This window comes from Heterodontus francisci, chromosome 15, assembly GCF_036365525.1.
Source record: "Heterodontus francisci isolate sHetFra1 chromosome 15, sHetFra1.hap1, whole genome shotgun sequence".
NCBI classification, from domain to species: domain Eukaryota; kingdom Metazoa; phylum Chordata; class Chondrichthyes; order Heterodontiformes; family Heterodontidae; genus Heterodontus; species Heterodontus francisci.
In genome coordinates this window covers 101,906,826-101,923,433 of record NC_090385.1, presented here as the reverse complement: position 1 = coordinate 101,923,433, position 16,608 = coordinate 101,906,826, and the positions used below count along the sequence as shown (strand labels likewise).

The window sequence follows — 16,608 nt, the reverse complement described above, 5'->3', positions numbered from 1 at the left end:
AGAGAGAGAGAGACGGGGTGGGGGGGAAGAGAGAGAGAGACGGGGGTGGGAGGGGAAGAGAGAGAGAGAGAGAGAGAGAGAGAGAGACGGGGGGAGGGGGAGAGAGAGAGAGACGGGGGGAGGGGGAGACAGAGAGAGAGACGGGGGGAGGGGGAGAGAGAGAGAGAGACGGGGGAGGGGGAGAGAGAGAGAGAGACGGGGGGAGGGTGGGGGGAGGGGGAGAGAGAGAGAGAGACGGGGGGAGGGGGAGAGAGAGAGAGAGAGACGGGGGGAGGGGGAGAGAGAGAGAGAGAGACGGGGGGAGGGGGAGAGAGAGAGAGAGAGAGACGGGGGGAGGGGGAGAGAGAGAGAGAGACGGGGGGAGGGGGAGAGAGAGAGAGAGACGGGGGGAGGGGGAGAGAGAGAGAGAGACGGGGGGAGGGGGAGAGAGAGAGAGAGACGGGGGGAGGGGGAGAGAGAGAGAGAGACGGGGGGAGGGGGAGAGGAGAGAGAGAGACGGGGGGAGGGGGAGAGAGAGAGAGAGACGGGGGGAGGGGGAGAGAGAGAGAGAGACGGGGGGAGGGGAGAGAGGGAGAGAGAGAGAGAGAGAGAGAGACGGGGGGAGGGGGAGAGAGAGAGGGAGAGAGAGAGAGAGAGACGGGGGGAGGGGGAGAGAGAGAGAGAGAGAGAGAGACGGGGGGAGGGGGAGAGAGAGAGAGAGAGAGACAGGGGGAGGGGGAGAGAGAGAGAGAGAGAGAGACGGGGGGAGGGGGAGAGAGAGAGAGAGAGAGACGGGGGGAGGGGGAGAGAGAGAGAGAGAGACGGGGGGAGGGGGAGAGAGAGAGAGAGAGACGGGGGGAGGGGAGAGAGAGAGAGAGAGAGAGAGAGAGAGAGAGACGGGGGGAGGGGGAGAGAGAGAGAGAGAGAGACACGGGGGGAGGGGGGAGAGAGAGAGACGGGGGAGGGGGGAGAGAGAGAGACGGGGGGAGGGGGGAGAGAGAGAGACGGGGGGAGAGAGAGAGACGGGGGAGGGGGGAGAGAGAGAGACGGGGGAGGGGGAGAGAGAGAGACGGGGGGAGGGGGGGAGAGAGAGACGGGGGGAGGGGGGAGAGAGAGACGGGGTGGGGGGGGAGAGAGAGAGACGGGGTGGGGGGGAGAGAGAGAGACGGGGGTGGGGGGGAGAGAGAGAGAGAGACGGGGGTGGGGGGGGAGAGAGAGAGAGACGGGGGTGGGAGGGGAAGAGAGAGAGAGAGAGAGAGAGAGAGAGACGGGGGTGGGGGAGAGAGAGAGAGAGAGAGACGGGGGTGGGGGGGAGAGAGAGAGAGACGGGGGTGGGAGGGGAAGAGAGAGAGAGAGAGAGAGAGAGAGAGACGGGGGTGGTGGGGGAGAGAGAGAGAGAGAGAGACGGGGGTGGGGGGGGAGAGAGGGAGAGGGAGACGGGGACGGACGGGGGTGGGGGTGGGAGAGAGTGAGTGAGACGGGGGTGATGGAGAGAGAGAGAGAGATGGTGGTGGGGGCGAGAGTGTGAAACGGGCGTGGGGGGGCGGGGGAGAGGGATGGAGAGACGGGGGTGGGGAAGGGGGTAAGAGGGGGAGGGGAGAGGGAGGGGGCGGGAGGTTAGGGGGGCGTGAGGGAGGGAGACTGGGGGAGTGCGGGAGGGTGGGGAGCGAGGGGGGAGGGGTTGAGTAGGGAGAGAGGGGAGGGAGAGGGGGCGAGAGAGTTGTGGTTTTGCCTTTACCTCTTCACTTGACCTATTAACACTGTATCATCAGTAAATTTAGATTGTGGCTTTCTTTACCATCATTTAAGTCATTAATAAATATGATGAATAATTGAGGCCACAACACAGACCCTTGCTGGACACATTCTTCCATTTAGAGTACCTGCCCATTTGCCCTACTTTCCATTTCCTGCCACTCAGGCAATTTCCTAACTGAGTCAATAATTTGTCTTCAATACCATGAGCTTCAACTTTAGCTAACAGTCTGTTTCAAGGGACTTCTTCAAATGCCTTTTGGAAGTCCATCTAAAAAAAAAACCCCTGGAAATTCCCCTGTCTGCTATTTTTGTCAGTTGGATTTGTCAGGCAGGAATACCCTTTACAAATCTCTGCCGGCTCTCTGTCTGATCAGCTGAAGATGTTCAAGGTCTTTGGTCACTCCATCCTTAATTCTAGACTCTAGATCTTAGGCTAACTGGTCTATAATTCCCTGGTTTTTCCTCCTTTCTTGAATAGCGGAGTGACGTGCAGTTTCCCAATCTAAAAGAACAGTTCACAAATAGCAAGAACTTTGGAAGATTATAGTTAGGGCGTCGGGAATGTTCTCACCCACTTCCTTTAAAACTTTGGAATGGCACCCGTCTGGTCCCGGAGATTGTCGCTCTTTTGTGCCGTTATTTTCTTCATTACTGTTATTTTGCTTACGTTAATTTTCGTAACTCCCAGACCCTGATTCAGTATTAGTTTGCTTGGGATTTTCAGCATGCTGATCTCTCACCTGACTAAATATTGTTGCAAAGTTGTCACCATTATAAGTTGTCAAGGTGTCCACATTGCGCCTGCCACCCTCTTTTTCTTCTAATATAGTTGTAATAATCTTTTGTGTTGATTTTGATCTCTCTTGTAAGTTTCTTTTCTTACTCCCTTTTGGTAGCTCTTGCTGTCTGTTTTGTTGCCCTCTGCTGTTCGTTTTATCTTTCCCATTTGCCAGGATCTGTGTTTTTCTTTTGCAGTTTTGTTTGCTTTTTATCTTAGTTTTGTGCTGTATCTTACCTCTTTAGTCATCCATAGCTTTTTTTGGCATGTATTGCTCTTGCCCATTAGGAATATAAACTGAATTCTGAAGAAGGGTCACTGACCTGAAGCGTTAACTCTGCTTCTCTCTCCACAGGTGCTGCCAGACCTGCTGAGTATTTCCAGCACTTTGTTTTTATTTCAGATTTCCAGCATCCACAGTATTTTGCTTTTATTTTAGTGTTTAATCCACTGCCACTTCTCTTGCAGGAATGCCTACCTTGAAGAACTTCTGCTCTTCTCTTGGGATTTTCGTTTGTCTCTTTTACCTGGTTCGCCTTCATTGCTTTCTATTTCCCTCCTGGTGTTTGATAAAGTGTCTGCCAAAACTCATTTTCACAGCCGCATCTCCTTCCTCAGTGCCTGTCTCCAGCTCAGACTTATTCCACGTGGATTCCAACTGCAGTTTCACCCATCATGTTTTGAATCCACCCAGGATTACAGGTATCTCCGAGAAATGCAACGTTCCTCGAACTGCTCTCCGCATCCTGAGATCCACACTCGGTGCCATGCCCCACCACATGTACACACTGAACCTCTCTCTCCAGAAGCACCGTCTCACCTTATCTCAAAGCTGTTCTATTGCACAGTTTCATTTCATCCTTCATCTTATCTGACGCATTGACAAAAAACTTTTTTTCTTCCTTTCAGGTGTTAAGGAACGCAAGCTCCAGCAGCTGATGGGGACTAATGCCCCTCCAGATCCTTCTTCCCCTTCACTTCCCTCTGATGCCACCCCTTCTGATCTGACCCCTCGCCATGTATTCAGTATACCCTCTGACCTCCCCCTCTCTGATGCTGAACGTCGTGTACTCAGCAAAGGTCTCAGTTTTATCCCCTTATGCCCCCACCTCAATGAATTTTGCGGTTCTGAAGAAAGGTCACTGACCTGAAACGTTAACTCTGCTTCTCTCTCCACAGATGCTGCCAGACCTGCTGAGTATTTGCAGCGTTTCTTGTTTTTATTTCAGATTTCCAGCATCCGCAATATTTTGCTTTTATTATAAATAGGAATATAAACTGGTTTTGTATCACGTTAAATGCTTTTCTGAACATCTCACGGTGATTGTCTGTCAATTTACCCATTAACAGATTTGCCCAGTTTACTGTGGGCAGTTCCTATCTCATCGCATTGAAGTCAGCCTTACCTCATGTAAAATTAATTTTGTGCAAGGGATTCTGACCTGACAACTCAAAGTTGTAGCAATTCTCTTATTGTCACACAGCAGAAATTAACACATTACAGTGTTTAGGCAGAAACTTACAGCGTCAAACAGATCATGTGTTACCTACAAGGATACTGGATGGAGTGGGGCATGTTGTCCCCTCCTGTTCCCTTTTCTTCTACCCTCTATTCTTGTTTTGCCAACATGGCAAGTGTTTGGCTTCAGCCAGCATTTACTAAGGAACTCTTTCTGTTACCTTTTATCACTGCATCTTTCGTTAAGAAATCTGCTCTCCCTTATACATCTGTTTATTTACCACCTGACCAGATAAATTCAGTCAGTCCTCCTCTTGCTCTGTTGTGCCTCACTGCAGGGACACTCTTCACACTTCGCTGATCCCTCGGATACATCTTGCTAGGGCATCTTGTTTTTCTGCCCTTGTGGTTTAAGCTATCGAGTCCAACCATCACTCATAGTAATGGATATCAGCTCAATTTAGCAGTTCTGTCATTAGGAATGGCAATTGTTTATCCAGTTCAGAAGGTTAAATCAATCATGGATCATCAGCACTTCCCAATCATCAATGTGTTTGGACAATGGGTTTGTCATTGTTTTTGTCCAGGCATGCAGTTTTACATTTTAAAAAGAATCAGTCAGGCAACTGCATTTCTAACATTAGCTGGTCATATTAGTACAGACAATAAGACAAATGCTCGCTAAATGTGTAAAAAGATTGTAAGCAAATCAATCCATGATAAACTAAATCTAGGATAAAAGCAAAATATTGCGGATGCTGGAAATCTGAAATAAAAACAGAAAATGCTAAGCTAAGTGAGCTCTCCTCCTCCCCCTTTAAATAGCTTCCTGCTCCAAGATGCCATGGTCACATTCTTGCTGTCCTTCCAGCAGCCTTCATCCTTATCCCCACAGGTAACAGATTCTTGTTCTGTATTTCACCTGGATTCCCCTTACTCTGCACACTGTTGGTCACATCATCCCCATTCTGAACCTACATCTTTCTGCAAGGAGTGACTGATGTCTGGAACAAACTGTCCAGATGCTGTTCCCCTTCCCCTATGTATCTGAGTCTTACTGCTCACAAACTCCCACATACTGCAGTCCAGGCACACAACCTGTTCTACCATATCTTAGCATAATTACTTGCATCTACTTTTTAATTTAATTTTTTCTTTCCACACTAACCTTTCTCTAAGCCCTAAAACAGTAGACAAATATTTGTCCCACGGGACAGGGGTAGGTCTATTTAAGGTCTGGTCAGTGTACCTTAAAGGGTGGTAAAGGTGAAAGCCCTCATCGGATTCAAAAATATTACTTGGATATGCACTTGAAGCGTTGTAACTTACAAGGCTATGGACTAAGAACAGGAAACTGGCACAGGCACAATGGGACAAATGGTCTCCTGTGCTGGAAATTTTCTGTATTTCTATATACTCTCTAGGAGGGGCAGGACCAGCCTTTTTTCTGGTCTGGCTCACAATAATACACAATGGATCGAATCAGGTTTATCTCTGACTGGTTCTAGTTTCATCCAGTGGCACTATGTCTTGAACTAAAACTTGTGTTTTCTCCACAGGGTGAACAAAACGAGTTTAGCATTTGGTGGCTCGGCAGCCCAGCCAGTCTCTGGCTTCTCCTTCGGTAACGTGCCTGCAGCCAGCACTTGCACTAGCACCTCCACCACCATCAGCTCTGGCTTCCCCCTGTCCTCTGGATCAATAGCCCAGACCACAGCTCCAGCAGGCTTCAGCTTCAGCACCAACCCAGCACAGCCGGCTGCAGGGGGTTTTGGGCTCAGTGCCTGCTCCGTAGCCCAGCCGGCAGCTTCCACTGGGTTCGGATTCACCTCGACCCCGGCTGCCCCAACACAGACCACTGCAGCCAGCGGATTTAGCTTTGGCACAACCACCAATGGAACACCTGCACTCGCTGGTTTCAGCTTTGGCACTCCAGCAACTACTACTGCAGCCTCCAAACCAGCAGCACCACTCTCCCTTGGTGCTCAGACTGCAGGTAGGTACACAGTCAATGTGGGGCTGTTTCAGTGACTTCACTCCTCACTCTGTGTAGAGGGTCACTGAGTGGATGTTTCAGTAAGTTCAGTCTCCACGCTGCTCAAGTACAGCTCTGAATTGGTAGTGTTGACTCTTCATCTCATCTCTTCCTGTGGAACGCCTGGAGGATTTATAGCATATTGGCATTTGCTTCCTCTGTGGCTGTCTGTAACCATCAGCCTGACAGCAGCTGAGGAGGTAGATTTGGTCTCTCTGCCTCCAGCCTGGAGAGGGAAAACCAGCCACTGCATCTACATTATGGGGAAAGACAGTGATGTAGTGGTAATGTTGCTGAACTAGTAATCCAGAGGCCCAAGCTAATTGGGAACAGTGGTTCAAATCCCACCATGGCGGCTGGTGGAATTTAAATTCAATTAATAAAAATCTGAATTGAAAGCTAGTCGCAGTAATGGTGCCATTGAAACTATCATCAATTGTCATAAAAACTCATTTGGTTCACTAATGCCCTTTAGGGAAGGAAATCTGCCATTCCTAGCTGGTCTGGCCTACTCCAGACCCACAGCAACGTGGTTGGCTCTTAACTAGCCTCTGAAATGATCGAACAAGCTACTCCGTTGTTAAGGGCAAATATGGATGGGCAACAAATGCTGACCTTGTCAGCGATGCTCAAATCCCATGAAAGAATAAAAAAAAGACTTGCTAAAAATGTCAAATGGGGCGGATGCTGTATCATCCATTATCAAAAGGCCTGAAGCTATTTGTTGGGCTTTGGCAGTGCTGGAAGCTGCTTGCTGCCCATCCAAAGTTGCCCTGGGAAGGAGGGAATAGGTCCTCCTGCTAGCGATTTTTATTTTAAAAACAACTGAATGGCTCACTCATCTAGTTCAGACTGTGTTGAGAATCAGCTATGTTGCATAGGACTGGACTTGCCCCTCAGTCAGCCTGGTTAGAGATGGCAGTTTTCTTGCTCTGTCCTGATACCAGTTTGTGAATCAGTAGATTAATGAAATTCACAAGTTATTGTGGTGGGATTTGAACCTTTGGGTTGCTAGTCCAGTACTGTGACGACCATGCTACTACTAAACCCAAGTACATTAGGTTCATACATAAAGGCAAGATGCCAGAGGATGATGGGTACCCATGGTATGGGTTCCCACACCTTGCTGGTTACCATTCCACATTTCCGTAAGTTTCAATGGAATTCATGTATGAAATGATTACAGAGCTGCTGTTTCTGTGTGAAGCACAATATGGTATGAAGCCTGTTCCTTTATGAAGAGGGTGTTGGTGAGGAGCGTAAACCATGAATGCACTCTCCATGTTCCTGTTCTGCTATAATTACCATAGGCTCCTTCTTGTTTTGACACCATACTTTTGCCTCTCTTTCAGGTTTTGCCTTTGGCCCATCTACAGCAGTGTCAAGTGCCACCACATCAGCTCCTGCAACTCAGGGCTTTTCCTTCGGTGCAAAGGCGGCAGGTGGGTGCAGAGTCTGAGCTCGTGGACGACTTGACAATACAATGAAGTGAATAAATTAATCCCTTTCAAACATAAAATGGAAACTAGCAAACTGTGCTTCTCCATCAATAAGTGATTATACTGCTATTCTGTTTCACACTCACACCTGTACAGGGGCATTGCTGTATGGATGCTGGCAACCACCCATTCCCTTACCCAAAACATGGTGGTTGAGTTGTGTCTGCTGCTTCCGTTTCTAAACGTACCATCCAGAGTGCAACTGTGAATGTCTCGCTTTGTGTGTCAGTGGAACAGAGGAATGGCAAGTCAAAAAAACCCAAGATCCATCTAGTTTACCACCTTCCAGCCTGATGGTCACATGATAATGGACTTGCAGACTAATGGTAATCAATCTCTATCAGTTAGTCTACAACAGATCCAGACATGCTATCCTGAGTTTACTACCTTAAGACCAAGGGACGCAGACATGAACGACTATGGCAAATAACTGTGGAGAGAGAAGCAGAGTTACCGTTTCAGGTCAGTGACCCTTCAGAACTAGCAGATATTAAAAATGTGAAAGGTTTTAAGCAAGTAAAGCTGGGGTGGGGCAAGAGATAACAAAGGAGAAGGTGTAGATAGGACAAGGTCGCAGAGAATAACCAACCAGAAGGTCATGGAGCAAAGGCAAACAATATGTTAATGGTGTGTTGAAAGACAAAGCATTAGTACAGATAGGGTGTTAATGGACTGAAAATTGAACAGCCACAGGCACAAACATGAAAAAAAACAGTGGGTAAGCAAACTGAACCCCATCAGCCTCCATATCCAAAGGATCATCCTCCGCCATTTCCACCACCTCCAGCAAGATGCCACTACCAAACGCATCTTCCCCTCCCCTGTCAGCATTCTGAAGGGATCGTTCCCTCCGCAACACCCTGGTCTACTCCTCCATTACCCCACCACCTCGTCCCCTTCCCACGGCACCTTCCCCTGCAGTTTCAGGAGGTGTAATACCTGCCCATTTACCTCCTGTCTCCTCACTATCCCAGGCCCCAAACACTCCTTTCAGGTGAAGCAGTGATTTACTTGTACTTCTTTCAATGTAGTATACTGTATTCGCTGCTCACAATGTGGTCTCCTCTACACTGGGGAGACTAAATGGAGACTGGGTGACCGCTTTGCGGAACACCTCCGCTCAGTCCAAAAGCAAGACCCCAAGCTTCCGGTTGCTTGCCATTTCAACACCCCCCCCAGCTCTCGCTCACATCTCTGTCCTGGGATTGCTGCAGTGTTCCAGTGAACATCAACACAAGCTCGAGGAACAGCATCTCATTTACCGATTAGACACACTACAGCTTGCTGGACTGAACATTGAGTTCAATAATTTCAGAGTATGACAGGCCCCCCATTTTACTTTTTATTTTGTTTTTTATTTTTACTTATTTTTTTTGTGTTTATTTTATTTTATCTTGGTTTTTGTTCAGTTTGTCTACCCACTTTTTTTTCATGTTTGTGCTTGTGGCTGTTCAGTTTTCAGTCCATTAACACCCTATCTGTACCAATGCTTTGTCTTTCAACACACCATTAACATTTTGTTTGCCTTTGCTCCATGACCACCTGGTCAGTTATTCTCTGTGACGTTATCTCTTGCCCCACCCCCACTTTACTTGCTTAAAACCTTTCACATTTCTAATATCTGCTAGTTCTGAAGAAGGGTCACTGAACCTGAAACGTTAGCTCTGCTCTCTCCACAGATGCTGCCAGACCTGCTGAGTATTTCCAGCATTTCTTGTTTTTATTTCAGATTTCCAGCATCTGCAGTATTTTGCTTTTATTATTATGGCAGATAACTGGTTCAACCATTCATCAGATCTGATTGGACCACGTAGGACACGATCAGGTTCTGCTGTCGTTTTTCAAAACTGCCCACTATCCAGGATCATTCTGGAATGCAAAGATAACCCAGGCTTCTGTTCTCTGCTGCAAACCATTTTCTTAAAACCCTGTCCCCTTTCTCCTCCACACTCCTCTCTTAACCAGACGTGAGAGGAGCTCATCGACTTCCTGTAACTAAGATCGAGACTGTCCAATCAGGTGCCTCTGCCGCTTTTCTCCCTTCCCCTAGCTCGGGTCTGCAACCTGAGGCTCGTTAACGGCTCATGCGGCTCCCGACCTTGATTGAGTGAAGGCATTTCGCCAGTTTTTTTTAAATGTTGAAATGCGTGTCTGTCCTGTTTTCCATTAGAGTAACAGCATTTGGTTTAGTTCTTCAGATGTTGCGTTTTTGACAATTTTGCAAAATGGCTTCACTTATTAGTAAGGTTGCATCTCCCTGCCCGAGCTCACTGGGTTTAACTTCCCCTAAGGTTCCCCCTGAACTTGCATCTTTCTCTAGGTTCTCTCCTATTCTCCCTTCATGCCATCTTCGAGCTCGTATTGCCCATGGGACACCCCTGCTCCCTCCACACTATTCCCACTAGACTACTGACCACTCAACTTCCTTCCCAAATCCCATGTTAGCTGATCTTGTGAACAGTTCTCTCTCCTGGGGTAGTGTCCCCTTGTCCTTCAAATTGGCTGTCCTCACCGCTCTCAAAAAATCAACCCTTGACCTCCTCGATACTTGGAAACTACTGCCCAATCTCCCAACATCCTTTCCCTTCTAAAGTCCTTGAGCATGCTGTCACCTCCCTAATCCATACCCATCTCTCCTGGAACTCCATGGTTGAATTTCCCCAATCAGGGTTCCACCCCTGTCGCATACGAAATGGCTCCTATCAAGGTCACCATTCCTATGTGACTGACAAAAGTAAACTGTCCCTCTTTGTCCTGCTCAACCTGTCTGCAGCCTTTGACACGGTTGACCACACCATCCTCCTCCAATGCCTCTCCATTGTCGTCCAGCTGAGTGGGACTGCTCTCACCTGGTTCCATTCTTGTCTGTCTACATGTGGCCAGAGAATCGCCTCCAAAATCTTCTCTTCCTGTTCCTGCACCATTACCTCTGGAGTTCCCCCAAGGATCTATCCTTGCCGCACCGCGTCCCCCGGCCCCCCCCCCCCCCCCACCTGCGGGCTTTTATTTCTCAACTACATACTGCCCAGCAGTGATATCATTGGAATAACAAAGCATCAGTTTCCACATGTACACTGATGACTCCCGACTCTACCTCACCACCACCTTTCTCGACTCTGCTTTTTCTACATTGTCAGACTGCTTATCCAGTACTGGATGAGCAAAAATGTCATCCCTTTAAATTCTGGGGAGATTGAAGTTATTGCCTTTGATCTCTGCTACTAACTCTGTTTCCTAACCACTGATTTCTTCCCTCTCCCTGGCAACTGAGGCTGACCCAGACTGTTCACAACCTTGGTGTCGTATTTGACCCTGAGATGAGCTTCTCATCATGTATCCTTGCCATCACCAACTCTGCTTATTTCAATCTCCATATTGTTACCCAACCATGTCCCTGCCTCAGCTCATCTGCTGACCCCCTCCACCATGACTTTGTTACCTCTAGACTTGACTATTGCTACGCACTCCTAGCTGGTCTCCCACATTCTACTCTCCGTAAACATGAGCTTATCCAAAACTTTGGTCAATTCCTAACTGGCACCAAGTCCTGTTTACTCATGGCTCCCATGCTCGCTGGCGTGCATTGACTTCCTGTGACGTAATACTCTATTCTAAATTTCTCATACTTGTTTTAAAATCTCTCCATGGATTCGCCCCTCCCTATCTCTACTTTCTCCAGCCCTACAATCCTCTGAGACGTCTGCGTTCTTCCAGTTATGGTCTTCTGAGCATCCCTGATTTTAATCGCTCCACCACTGGTAGCTGTGCCTTCAGCTGTCAAGGCCCCAAGCTTTGCAATTCCTTCCCTAAACCTCTACCCACCTCTCCGCCTTTAAAACGCTCCTTAAAACATAACTGTTTGACCAAGCGTTTGGTAATGTGACATAGTATCTTGTGTGTCAGTGACAGATTTTCTTTTGTAACGCTTCTGTGTTCAGAACTGAGTGCAGACTTTGGTGTGGTTTACTTTGTTGCACTGTTTGATCTCATCTTCCTGTGACCTTATTAAGTCTCAATGTATTTTCTTTTGAAACCTGGACTTGTTTTCCTCCTTGTAGTGTTATCATCCAGCTTACCCCAGTCACGCCCAGCCAGCACCAAAGAACAGCACAGGAACAGGCCTCCAAGCCTGCGCCAATCTTGATGCCTGTCTAAACTAAAACCTACCAGAGTGATGTATTTTGGACCCAGCAGTTTATTAGTTGCCTAATTTACAGCAGAACTCATTTCTGACATAACTGCTATAAATAGAAAGGAAGGGAAAGGCTCACAAGTGCTAAAAGTGCTGTCCTTCCTTCTTGCCATTAAGTTCAGTGTGGTAGCATTTTGTAAAAGGTGGCTCCAATGTGGATACATGTCTTTAGTAATGCTGTGCATTTTAGTCTGGTCACAGAATTTTGCCCTTGACACTGACTTACTGTCCATTTGATGGCAGAATTGTCTCCCACAGCCACACCTTTCTGCAGGAAGCACCTTGTGTTTGCTGGCTATGTTTGTTTAATTGTAGCTGCTAAAATAGGAGCAGGTGGAGACTATTTGATACTTGACTGCAGTGGTGGTCCATTCAGTTCTGGGACCCAATTTGTTTGAATCAGTTTACTCTTATGACCAGATCTCAGGGTGCTTTTGATCATGCCCTCTGTTTAGCATTATGGTTTAAGTGCTGTGTGTGCCTGTTGTCTGCCAGGCGCTGGTTTACATGGTCTTGGTATATCAGAGTTCCTCTTGAATAACTGGTTAAAGTATATTACTCAGCAACTTTAGTGTCAATGCAGGGTGGTTTCTGGTAAGTTATTGTGTAAACCCTGAGTCAAAATTGACCTGCCACCTAAAGGAAACGGTAACAATAACCTTTATCAAACCTCAAGCAGAATGTGAGTCCCTGTACTAGGAGCTGATAGTAGAGTGATGTAAAGGCACCCTTAAATGTTGGGGCAGCTGCTCGTCTTGATTCATGGGGTTGTTATTGTAAGAGAAATTCCACATTAAAAAACACAAGCACTAATGGATTCTTTCCCAGCAGGAGTTTCGACTGGTGCACCTACAGCTGGGCCAACTCTGTTTGCCTCGGTGGTGAGCTCAGGGCCTCCTGCCACTTCAGTGACAACTGGCTTTACAAGTAAGTTGTCTGAAGATGCTTGAAGCAGAGGAGTGTTTGTGTTAGCAGCCATTATAGAATTCTACATTTCTAAAATACATAGCCTCAGTAGCCTGCTTGGGTAGAACATTTAAATATTGCCTATCTCACATCAATATATGTTCAGTACAGTAAGTTCTGACCCCTCATGTTAGAGTACAGGGCCTTGGATGGGCATGTTGGTGAGTTACAGCTATCCAAGGTGGCTGCCGGGTACCTTTCTTAACCTCTCTTGATCTGTCTTGATCCTGAAATTGGGCACTACACAGTTCTAATGTGTTACTTTCTTTCTTGCTTATGGGTGAGGTTGATAATGAATGGGGTTCAGTCTGTAAAATGACTCATTATATGCCTGGTTTATACAGTGTTACTGAGATCTCATGCAAGGCCAAGAGATACTTAAACTCCCCAATCTACTGTTCCCTTTTGTAAAAACAGAAAGTGCTGGAAATACTCAGCAGGTCTGGCAGCATCGGTGGAGAGAGAAGCAGAGTTAACGTTTCAGGTCTGACCTTTCATCAGAACTATTCTGATGTAAGGTCACAAACCTGAAACATTTGCCGGGATTTTACCCTAGGTGGACGGGAGCCGGCCACCGACTGAAAAGTTGGTGGCAAACCCGCTTCCATCTCACCTGGGGATCCGACCCATATTTTGCGGGTCGCCGGGCTTCAATTGTTTTGAAGCGGGACTTCCACCCGCTTGAGGTAGTAAGTCCGGCCTAATAAGGTTGCGGGCCAGCAGCCCCTAGACTCAGCAGCGCTGCTGAGACTACAGCCCAGTGAGAACTCAAGATACCGTAGAGCCTGGACGACAGGTAAGTTTTGGTTGTCTCACCAGGGATAATCGATGAGCCCCTGGCTAGGCAAAGGTGGTCAGTTGGGGGGCCGGAGGGGGGTGCGTGTTGGGGGTGGTTGGGGTAGTGGGGGTGGCCCTCCATCAGGCACAGGGTGCCAGATCATGAGGGCACCCCCCCCTCCCCCCCCCGGGATCGTTCGCTAGCCGCCAGGCTTTGTCAGGCAGCTTCTCTTGGGTCCAGGACGCCCGCTTGCCAAGCGTAAAATCCGCGTGGAGGCGGGCGAAGGCACTTAAGTGGCCATTTTTCACCGCCACCGCCCTGCGTAAAGTGGAGGTGGGAGCGGGTCGGGAAGGTCTCCTGGAGCCTCCCGCTCTATTTTACGCCACTATCCCGCTCGTCAGAGTGGCATCAAATTCAGCCCATTGACTCTGCTCTCTTCACAGATGCCGCCAGGCCTGCTGAGTATTTCCAGCATCCACAGTATTTTGCTTTTATTTTGCTATTGCCTTTTACTTAACATTTGTGAATTTTGGCCTGTTCTATATGGTTTTTGATAGTGTTACTTGTTCAAGTGATATTCTACATTGTTTCCAGTATTTGCTCAGGCCATGATGCATACACAGGTACTTTGTATATAAAGTCATGATTCAAATCACAGAGGGAGAGGTTGAGCCTGTTGAAGCAGACTCTTGTGTCAGGCAGGGAAAAGTATCTGGATAGCACACATCTGGGACAATGGAGAAAGTGGATGATGACTTGTGCACACAATTATTTGAGCATCACTGATGGACAGCATCTTTATTAGGATCTCAGTAAAGCACAGTGTGTGAATTTTGTCTAGTGTACAACTTGGGCATTGAAAGCACACAACAAGCCATGTTTGATTGGACAATGTAGAGGGAGCTTTACTTTGTATCTAACCTGTGCTGTACCTGCCCTGTGAATGTCTGTTTATACTGAGTATCTCGAGTGGAAAATGTTCTATTTCCTAGCACTAATATCCCTTATCTTGCTAAGCACAAAATTCACACAGACCATTAAGAAATCTTCAGCCAGACAAGCTGGAGACTGACATTGCACATAGTCCATTTGATGCTAGTAAGTGCAGCAACTTAATAAACTAACTGTAAGTTCATAATGTTGAGAACTGACTTTTGTTCTGAGTCTTTATATTTTCATATCTTAACATTAACACTCCTTGTGAACTTGTTTGAAGTGCATTTTCCTGACTCTGTTTGGTTTGTATTTAGTGACCACTGGTACTGCTCCTGTTCCTGCATCCTGTACAACTTCTGCTCCGTTTGGGTTTAAGCCAACCTGTGCAACCTTGTCTGTCACCACAGCTACAACCTTGGGTATGTACTGTTGTTGAATATACATTTACAGTCCTTTCATAATTGATATGGGGCAGGTCCTAGAAAGTTCAAAAATTCATTCTCCAATATCTCAATCTATGGAGTTTCTGTAAAGCTAAATTAGAGAAGGAGTATGCATGTTTAGTTTAATTACAGGTCCAGTATGATGGTTGTGCACGAATGTAGGTTCCTAGATAGTGTCAGTTTAGCTCTGTTAGTATCACTTTAATGTGAGGCAGAAGGTTGTGTGCTAATGTGCCTCTTCAGGAGCTTGAGCGCACATTCTAGAATTCAGGGATCAATGGTCTGGAGCTGGTCAGGAGCAACAGAGGAGCATGGTGGTGACCTACACCAACCTGCAATGTACATGCGCACTTAACCTTTTATTCTCGGCTGCGTTTGCTGACAACACTACCACAGTCTGCGACTTCAGACAGCTCCCAGGACTAAAGATGGCGCAGCTCAAATAATCACATGAAGGCAACCTAACCTAAACACATGGCAGCACACGAGGGAGGGAGAGCGCGGGCCGGGGACAGGGAGGAGCGGGGTGGGGGAGCGGGCTGGGGACGGCGGGGGGAGTGGACCGGGGAGGGGGCGAGGGAGCAGAGCGGCCGGAGAGAGCAGCGAGGGGGGGAGCGGCCGGAGAGAGCAGCGAGGAGCGGGTGGGGGAGAGGAGAGCGGCCGGAGAGAGCAGCGAGGGCGGGGCGGGGGGGGGGGGGGGGGGATGAGAGCGGCCGGAGAGAGCAGCGAGTGGGGAGGGGGAGGGGAGCGGCCGGAGAGAGCAGCGAGGGGGGAGCAGAGCGGGTTGGGGGGGAGTGGAGCGGCCGGAGAGAGCAGCGAGGGGGGGTGGGGGAGAGGAGAGCGGCCGGAGAGAGCAGCGAGGGGGGGGGGGGGAGGGGAGAGCAGCGAGAGGTGGGTGGAGGGGGAGAGGAGAGTGGCCGGAGAGAGCAGCGAGAGGGGGGAGCGGAGCGGCTGGAGAGAGCAGCGAAGGGGGGTGGGGGAGAGGAGAGCGGCCGGAGAGAGCATCGAGGGGGGGTGGGGGAGAGGAGAGCGGCTGGAGAGAGCAGCGAGGGGAGGTGGGGGAGAGGAGAGCGGCTGGAGGGAGCAGCGAGGGGGGGTGGGGGGGAAGCGGAGCGGCCGGAGAGAGCAGCGAGGGGGGGGGGGGGGGAGCGGAGCGGCCGGAGAGAGCAGCGAGGGGGGGGGGGGGGGGAGCGGAGCGGCCGGAGAGAGCAGCGAAGTGGGGGGGGGGAGCGGAGCGGCCGGTGAGAGCAGCGAGGGGGGGGGGGGGAGCGGAGCAGCCGGAGAGAGCAGCGAGGTGGGGGGAGCGGAGCGGAGCGGCCGGAGAGAGCAGCGGGGGGGGTGGGGGAGAGGAGCGCGGCAGGAGAGAGCAGCGAGGGGGGTGGGGGAGAGGAGAGCGGCCGGAGAGAGCAGCGAGGGGGGTGGGGGAGAGGAGAGCGGCCGGAGAGAGCAGCGAGGGGGGGGGTGGGAGAGAACGGAGCTTGATGCATGGGTGAATACCCATTGGCGTTGCATTGCTGTACGCGTAAAGCGCGCACACAGAGGCCGACCAGACGAGTTGCCCGAAGATGCACACGTCACGCAATGACGTCATTGGCGCAAGCGCTAACCAGTCCTGGCAAAACACTGCGCATGCACAGAGAACAGGAGCCCATCTGCGCAAGTGCGCACCTTGGTGCAGCCTGATGACGTCAGTGGCCAGCTGCGTTGTCAGGCTTCACTTTGCTTATTCCACGTGGTCGTTCCAGGCTGTCTCTTGGAGCCTCACTAAGAAGCATTGCTTGGTCA

At 49.3% G+C, this 16,608-nt stretch overlaps 1 protein-coding gene across 1 annotated transcript in view; it reads left to right on the top strand.

Annotated features, from left to right (window-relative positions):
• The window catches only part of nup62l (nucleoporin 62 like), a 144,464-nt gene that overhangs the window by 35,759 nt on the left and 92,097 nt on the right, over positions 1–16,608 (top strand). The window contains exons 2-6 of the mRNA XM_068047032.1: positions 4,800–4,869; positions 5,534–5,970; positions 7,362–7,451; positions 12,532–12,627; positions 14,695–14,799. Coding sequence (XP_067903133.1) covers positions 4,800–4,869; positions 5,534–5,970; positions 7,362–7,451; positions 12,532–12,627; positions 14,695–14,799 — 798 coding nt within the window. The remainder of the gene's footprint in view (positions 1–4,799; positions 4,870–5,533; positions 5,971–7,361; positions 7,452–12,531; positions 12,628–14,694; positions 14,800–16,608) is intronic.